At 45.5% G+C, this 8,992-nt stretch overlaps 1 protein-coding gene across 4 annotated transcripts in view; it reads right to left on the reverse strand.

Moving 5' to 3' along the window:
• The window catches only part of iffo2b (intermediate filament family orphan 2b), a 68,828-nt gene extending 61,350 nt beyond the window's left edge, over positions 1–7,478 (reverse strand). Inside the window, exon 1 of one of the 4 annotated variants that reach the window (XM_034166212.1) lies at positions 6,612–7,478. In XM_034166212.1, the coding sequence (XP_034022103.1) occupies positions 6,612–7,078 (467 nt within the window). In that variant the 5' untranslated portion in view covers positions 7,079–7,478. The remainder of the gene's footprint in view (positions 1–6,611) is intronic. The other 3 variants (XM_034166210.1, XM_034166213.1, XM_034166211.1) reach the window with 3 other exon arrangements.
• Between the last annotated feature and the right edge of the window lie 1,514 nt (positions 7,479–8,992).

Consider the following 8,992-nt stretch of genomic DNA (forward strand, 5'->3'; position numbering starts at 1 on the left):
AGTAACACATGATGCTGTCATGGTTTAAAATCCTGCAGGGCAGGAAGGTCCCCTTGCTCAAGCCAGCACATGTCCAGGCCCGTTTGAAGTTCACCAGTGACCATGTGGATGATCCAGAGGAGGCATGGGAGAAGGTCATGTGGTCAGATGAGACCAGAATAAAGCTTTTTGGAATCAACTCCACTTACCATGTTTAGAGGATGAGAACACTCCCAAGAAAACCATCCCAACCATGAAGCATGGGGGTGGAAACATCATACTCTGGGAGTGCTCTTCTGCAAAGGGGACAGGACGACTGCACCATATTGAAGGGAGGATGGATGGGGTCATGTATTGCGAGATTTTGGCAAACAACCTCCTTCCCTCAGTAAAAGCATTGAAGATGGGTCATGGCTGGGTCTTCTAGCATGACAATGACCCCAAACACACAGCCAGGCCAACTAAGGAGGGGCTCCGTAAGAAGCATTTCAAGGTCCTGGAGTGGCCTGGCCAGTCTCCAGACCTGAACTCAATAGAAAATCTTTGGTGGGAGCTGAAATTCCAAACTTGAAAGATTTGGAGAAGATCTGTAGATTTGAAAGATTTGGAGAAGAGTGGACCAAAATCCCTGTTGCAGTGTGTGAAAACTTGGTCAAGAACTACAGGAAACGTCTGACTTCTGTAATGGCAGACAAATGTTTCTGTACCAATTGTTAAGCTCTGTTTTTCTAGGGGGTCAAACACTTATTTTATGCAATAAATTGCAAATTAATTATAAAAAAAAAAAAAAGAAAAAAAAGAAAAAAAAATATCACAACGTGATTTACTGGATTTTTTTTTTAGATTCTCACAGTTGAAGTGTACCTACAATAAAAAAATACTTATTTTCCCCACTCTGTGTGTGTGTGTATGTGTGTGTGTATATATATATATATATATATATATATATATATATATATATATATATATATATATATATATATATATATATATATATATATATATATATATTTACCTGGTAGCTCAGTGTTCCAACATCAATGGAAGGAAGCTACTATCCAAACGGAAGATCCAGAGACTACAGCAGCATGGTATTGAGCAGTGTAAATGCAAGGAGCAGAGCCTAGTAGGAGGGAGTAGTATTAAGGAAGCAGATGATACCCAAATAGCTCATATGACAGATGCATCTACTGAGCTGAGGATGAAGATTGTGGCAAAACTAAAGCAGACAGCAACACAACCAAGAGTACGACTTCCCCGGCTCACAGACAGTCCTGTCAGGAGACATACTTGCAGATATTAACACTGTTTTACAGAAACCAGTGATCTCATATATGCCACTGCCACAGTAATCCTTAACACACTTGGGTATAAGATCTAAAATACCCCCCAAAGAGAGAGCCCTCCACAGAGAAGAAGTTTGGAGGCCCAAATCCGGAAAGCCTAGAAGAATGTTAGCCAACTAAGAGAGGAACAGAAAGGCATCATGAGACACGCGTCCTGGATGAATAAGAAGTACAACAAGAGCTCCATAACTGAGGCCCTGGAACCTGCCAAACAAAGGCTCACAACTCTAGCTACTCGGCTGAAGAGATACACCAGAGAAGGAGAGGCCAAGAAAATAAATGGCCTGTTCGCCAATGACCCATCTAGGGTGTACCCCTAGCTGAAAGGGGAAAACAGTAATACAAGAACAGACCTGTCCAGAACTGAGACTGAGCAATACTGGAAGAACATCTGGGAGAAAGAGGCATCACACAACACCAATGCCAAATGGCTGGTGGATCTAAGAGCACAACACAACCACCTCCCAGAACAAAAACCAATCAACATCACAAAGGCAGAGTCTCAGGGATGAAGAGATGGACAGTGCCAGGGCCTGATGTGATCCACACCTACTGGCTGAAGATGATAACAGCACTCCATGTGCACCTGGTAGTACAAATGAGTGAGCTACTAACAGCAGATACTCAGCCAGACTGGCTAACACAGGGCAGGACAATCCTGCTCATGAAGGACACCCACAAGGGTATGACACCATCAAACTACCAGCCAATTACCTGCCTCTCCACAACATGGGAGCTCCTATTAGGCATCATAGCAACCAAGTTGAGTAGGTACATGAGTCAACACATGAGCACAGCTCAGATGGGCATAGGACACAATACCAGAGGGTTGAAGCACCAGCTACTGATTGACCGAGCCACCAGGACTCAAATACCAGGACATGAAAACCAGGCAGACCAACCTGAGCACAACCTGGATTGACTATAGGAAGGTCTATGACTCTGCCTCACACATGGATACTGGAGTGCTTGGCACTATACAAGGCTGACAGTGCACTGAGTACCTTCATCAGGAACTCAATGGGACTGTGGAAGATGTCATTGGAGGCCAACTCCAAGGCAATCGCACAAGTCACCATCAAATGCGGAATACACCAAGGTGATGCACTGTCCCCACTGGTGTTGTGCATAGGCCTCAACCCCCTCAGCCAACTCACCACAAAGAGCAGCTACAGATATAGATCCAGGAATGGAGTAACCATCAGCCACCTCCTGTACATGGACGACATCAAGCTGTATCCCAAGAGTGAGTGAGACATTGACTCACTGATCCACCTCACCAGGATCTACAGTGAGAATATTGGGATGTCATTTGGATTGGTTAAGTGTGGCTGAATGGCGGCAAAGCGAGGGAAGGTGATCTAGACTGAGGGGGTGGAGTTGCCAGAACGCAGGACAGGGAACATACAGGACAGATAAGTACTTGGGAATCCCACAAGCCAATGGGAACCATGATGAAGATGCAAGAAGGTCAGCCACTGCCAAATACCTCCAGAAGGTAAGACAGGTGCTGAGAAGCCAGCTCAGTTTCAATTTCAATTTATTTTCATTTATATAGCGCCAAATCACAACAGAGTTGCCTCAAAGCACTTCACACAGGTAAGGTCTAACCTTACCAACCCCCAGAGCAACAGTGGTATGAATAAGATCTGAGCCATCAATACATACACCCTACCAGTCTTCAGATACCCAGCTCAGATAATAAATCGGCCACAGGAGGAGATAACAAAAACTCCTCACAATGCATGGAGGTTTCCAGCCAAAGTCCAGGACCCTGTGGCTCTATAAGCAACACAAGGAGGGTGGGTGAGGATTAGTGAATGTCAGAGCCACAATCCAAGATGAGACAAGGATCATTCAGAAATACATCGGAAAGATGGACCCTAAGATCAGCTGCTACAAGAATGCCTTGAGCAGCTTAAGACAGACGGTAATAAGGAACAGGAGGAGGAGCGATCATGGAAGACCAGGCCCCTCCATGGGATGTACCATCAGCAGACAGAGGAAATGACTGACATCAAGAAAACCTACCAGTGATTAGAAAAGGCCAGCCTAAAGGACATCACAGAGACTCTGTCATGGCAGCACAAGAACAAGCCCTGAACATCAGATCCATAGAGGCAGGAGTCTACCACAGCTGACAGGACCCAAGTTGCAGGCTGTGAAAATGTGCCCCAGAGACAGTCCAGCACATAGTAGCAGGATGCAAGGTGCAACCTGGGACAGCGTACACTGAGGAACACAACCACATGTTGGGAATTGTGTACAGGACCATCTGTGCTGCATATGGATTAGAAGTCCCCAAATCCCAATGGGAGACGTCACCAAAGGTGGTTGAGAACAACAGGGCTAAGATCCTGTGGAACTGCAAATTCCAGATAGACAAGCAGCTGTTGGCCAACTAACCAGACATAGTGGTGGTTGACAAGGGAAAGAAAGCAGTTGTGATCAATGTGTCAATTCCAGCTGACAGCAACATCAGAAAGAAGGAGCACGAGAAAACAAAGAATTACCAAGGGCTGAAGGACAACTGGAGCAGATGTGGAAGGTAAAGTCCAAAGTGGTTCCAGTGGTTAATAGGAACACTAGGGACTGTAACCCCCAAACTGGAAGAGTGGCTCCAGGAGATTCCAGGCACAACATCAGAGGTCTCTGTCCAGAAAAGTGCAGTCCCAGGAACAGATGAGATACTGCGCTGACCTCTCAAACTCCCAGGCCTCTGGTAGATGACCTGAGCTTAAGGAACACACACACACACACACACACACACACACACACACACACACACACACACACACACACACACACACACACACACACACACACACACACACACACACACACACACACACACACACAACCACAACCACAACCACAACCACCCTTCCTGGGGAGTGGAGGAGATTTATTTATTTTTAAATACGAGGTCTATTAGAAAAGTATCCGACCTTATTATTTTTTTCAAAAACCATATGGATTTGAATCACGTGTGATTACATCAGACATGCTTGAACCCTCGTGGGCATGCGAGAGTTTTTTCACGCCTGTCGGTTACGTCATTCGCCTGTGGGCAGTCTTTGAGTGAGGAGTCGTCCACCCGCTCGTCAATTTTTTTCATTGTTTAGGAATGGCTCAGAGACTGTTGCTTTGTTTGATAAAAAATTTTTCAAAACTGTAAGGCACAACTGAGTGGACACCATTCAATAAATTCAGCTGGTTTTCGGTAAAAATTTTAACGGCTGATGAGAGATTTTGGTCTGGTAGTGTCGCTTTAAGGACGGTCCACGGCGCCTGACGGCGATCTGCGCTTCGAGGCGGCAGCGTCTCGCCGTTTCAAGTTGAAAACTTCCACATTTCAGGCTCTGTTGACGCAGTAAGTCGTCAGAGAACAGAGAACTTTCAGAAGAAGTCGGCATGAGGAGTTTATTCGGACATTCCATTGTTAACGGTCATTTTGTAATGAAAGAACGTGCGGGCAGAGTCGCATGTCGGGCTGGACCCGACCGCAGGGGGTCGCGGCAGGAAAAACACCTCCGTTGGAAATCTTAACGGGCAAGTTGGAACATGCCCAAGCTGTTAAACAATTTCTCAGTTACTCACTTGTTGAAAGCCATTAAAAGCCGCCTGAATTCTACAAATGGTTTTCAACACGGAGGTGTTTTTCCTGTCGCGGCGCACACAGATTTGCCGAGTCGTCACGGAAACGACTCGGCGAATTTGCGCGTACGTCTTTCATTAAAAAAATGTCCTTAAACAGTGGAATGTCCGCATAAATTCCTCATGCCGGCCTCTTCTGAATCTTCTCTGTTCTCTCACGATGTCCTGGGTGAATTAAGCCTTAAATTAGGATGTTTTCAGCTCGAAACAGGCCGACGACAGCGCCTGGAAGCGCTGCAGGACGTCCCGCTCCGTGGGAAGTCCTTACCGAATATTGCCCATTCGCCATGAAATTACGTTCATTTTGACGGCTTTAATTTTGTCACATCATCATGAAAATTGATACACAGGTCGAGCATGACAACCTCTTACAATTCATAGGGGCGTTGCCCATGGGCGGGGCAAAATGCCTCAATAGCGCCCCCTTGAAACTTTCAAAAACCCCTCCCCATAGGGGTTTTTTTTGGAGTAGGGAGATGAAAATTGGTACACGTGTGACTTGCACAGACGTACAAAAAAGTCTCTTGCACCATGAGTCTACTCCAAACAGGAAGTCGGCCATTTTGAATTTTCTTGTCATTTTGGCGTGATTTCCACATGTTGTATTTGAACAAACTCCTCAGGATTTTGTCCAATGCACTTCAAATTTCTTTGACAGCATCCACAGATGATACTGACCAAACGTTATCGAAAGCTTTTCTCTATGTTGAAGGGTGTGGCCGCTATGGTGCCGCCATTTTGACCCTTTGCCATGGAACATCAAGTCATGATAACTCCTTCATGCTTTGCCTGATTGACTTGAAACTTCACATGTATGATGACGGTTGGCCCCTGAACACACCCAGCCCCTCTGTTTGTACACTGAGCGCCCCCTAGTGGATGAACAATCAACATGTCATAACTCCTTGATGCATTGTGTGATTTGTTTAAAATTTTAAACTGTGTGATGAGTGGTTGCCCCTGCATGCACATGCCTACATGTGATCACAAGGGCACCCAGTGGCCTGGGTAGGCGGTTGCGCGGAACGAGGGCCCATATATGACTGCTTGCAGTCCTAGTTTTATATATATTTGCAAATATTACAAAAAGAGTACTTTTTCATATTGTCATTATGGGATATTGTGTGTAGAATTTTGAGGAAGAAAATAAATTGCATTCATTTCAGAATAAAACTGTAACGTAAAAAATGGGAAAAATGCACTGTACTATTACTAGGCAGCTGAGACATATTTAGAGCCTTGTTCTGACAGCAGAAGTAAACAGTGCTCTTCTAGAAGTGATGATCATAATCAGAAGTATTAAAATACACACACACACACACACACACACACACACACACACACACACACACACACACACAGGTAAAGACTTCTAAATGGCAGACTAAAATTGAACTCAACCCCATAAAATTTTCTCAAACAAACTAAAAACTATAAAATTAAAAAAGACATTTTCTGTCGTAATCAATGAGTGGTGGCACAGACGTGTGGGCGTGTCACACAGGGCAGCCGGCACAATGGGCGGGTCTTACAGCAAGCATGTTTCACTAAAACTGTATATCACGGAACAAATTTTACATGATAACACACGATTAACAATCACAATCACACGAAAGTATTTTGCCTCACCTTCTCCTGTACTCGTCTCTCTCGCGCTTGACTTTGGCCAGCACGTTGTACAGAGCCCTCACTTCCGGCGTGATGGTGTCAATCTGGACCCCAACTCCGTCCGGGTGCGTCCACGTCACTCCGGGCCCGTGCAGGGTCTCAAAGCGCTCCCCCTGCCTCCGGACGTGTGTGAAGCTCCAGATGGTGCCGGGCAGGCGGGACCCGGGCCCGTCGGTCTGCACGGCCACCTCGCGCCCGCGGTACTGCGGGCGGTGCAGGGCTTGCTGCAGCTGGCTCTCCAGCAGCTTGTTCCTGCGCTCCAGCTCGTGCACTTTAGCCAAGAAGCAGCGGAAGCGCAGGTTGAGGGTCTTCAGCACGTGGATGTTGGAGCCCAGGTCGTTCCGGAGGGCGCTGGTCACCGCCCCCGAGCCGCTGGGGACGCCGCATACCGGACCGGGCAGACCGTCTGCGAAAAACATCGAGTTCATGTTGTCGCAGTCCGGCTGCGGGTTCCGTTTGGTTTGCTGACAGAAGCAAGAACCAAACCTGTTGTCTCTACCTGGGCGGGCTGAGCATCACTCTGAAGCTCAACCGCAGAAACGATCAACACCCCAGAAAGTCCTTCAGCGGCACCCGTGGGTGCATCATCTCCTCAACCAGCGAGCCATCTGACGCAGAGCGCAATGAACAGCCGCACTTCTTCTCGGCGTCAGCCTCATGTCCGTGTGTGTGTTTGTGTTGTCAGGCGGTGCCGGCGGGTGCCCGGTTCGTCCCGTTACGGCTGCTCCATCAGCGCCGCCGCTCCGTGCCGGTGTGATGGGAGGAGGATGCGGGATGACTGCGGAGTCTCTCCACCGTCAGCACGGATCACATTACAAACTGCTAAACTCGGCGCAATCTGCCACTTAAGCCCCGCCCCCAGCCCGCCCCCTCCCTCCAACCCCGCGCACATGCACACGCACGCACGCACACGTAACCCTCCTTAATAAAGCCGCCTGAGCGCTTTGACATGTGCGGTGGAAGAAGTACTCAACTAATAATACCACACTGTAGAAATACCCTGATCCAAGTAAAAGACGTACTTACAGTACCAAAAGTCAAAAGTGGAAATAAATAAGTATACCGTGAATAAATATACACGAATCTATCTGAAATTCCTCAAAATAAAAATACTTACATGATATCCATCCATTTTCTATACCCGCTTACTTAAAATATATATTCTGGTAAATTTATTAAATACTTAGCTGTTTTAGAAGGTTTCTTTACAATAATAACAATAATACATTAAATTTGAAGGTGCCTTTCTTGACACTCAAGGACACCGTATAGTAAAACTCAAAATCCAATAAAAAGAAACAATACAAATCAAAAAAATCACTAAGAGTTTAAATATGAGTTGATGTATATTAATGCAATCAATGGTGGGCAGGCCTAAGATGTGGGAAAAAAAGCCTGGGTCAAACAAGCTCATTTCAAGATATATATAACATCAACCACAATATCAGTCATGAATATGATTATTTCTTGCAAAAATGCCACAGACGTCCAGCATCTCCGGCGTTGTTGCAGGTAGCAGGTGACAATAAGGAATATGACATAAGAAAAACCAACTTGAACGTTGTACTGATCTTGTGCATCTAAACTCATAAAAGTTTATTCCATTTATCCTTTTCATTTGGTGAGTTACAGGATAAGAGTATTTATTGTTTTAAAATTATGATGTTAACTATTTCAAGGGGATGGGCTCACCTAAAGTTTCAGTCACTGCATTTTAGAGGGTACATGTCTAGGCTTTTCAAAAGCCTCTTCAGTGCTGCTGGGTAGCTTGTGACGTTCAACCTGCAGACCAATACAGCTAACTGATATAATGTTATATTTTATATTCTCAAACTTGACCTACAAATTAGCAACTAAAGCTGTCAGCATTGAAATGCTGATCCATGCTTTTGTTTCTTCCAGACTGGACTATATTTGTAAAAAAAAAAAAAAAGGGAGGGGGGGGGGGGTTGCCACAATAACTTTTGCAACGTGTGCATACAAATAATGAATACTTGAGTGCAATGGTATGGATATTTGCATGAGCCTCACTGAATGAAACACTCCATCATTCAACACTTTGCAAATTACCACTGCACTCAAACATTCATTATTTGTATGCCACCTAATTAGATCCTTGTCATTTGATATGTTATTTAAAATCAGACAGGTGACAAAGTACTCGTGTTTGCCTTTCTCAATCTGGCAAAAATTTGTGATAGAACTTGTCCAATTCTTCATCTGACAGCGCTTCTACGGCCGCTACACATCACAGAGAACTCCACGTAAGCTTCTGCATATTGGATTTAGCTTCCTCGTGTCATGCATTTTTACGAAAAGGTAGAAGAATAATTCAGCGGAGC

Source organism: Thalassophryne amazonica, chromosome 3 (genome assembly GCF_902500255.1).
Source record: "Thalassophryne amazonica chromosome 3, fThaAma1.1, whole genome shotgun sequence".
In the NCBI taxonomy this organism is placed as follows: domain Eukaryota; kingdom Metazoa; phylum Chordata; class Actinopteri; order Batrachoidiformes; family Batrachoididae; genus Thalassophryne; species Thalassophryne amazonica.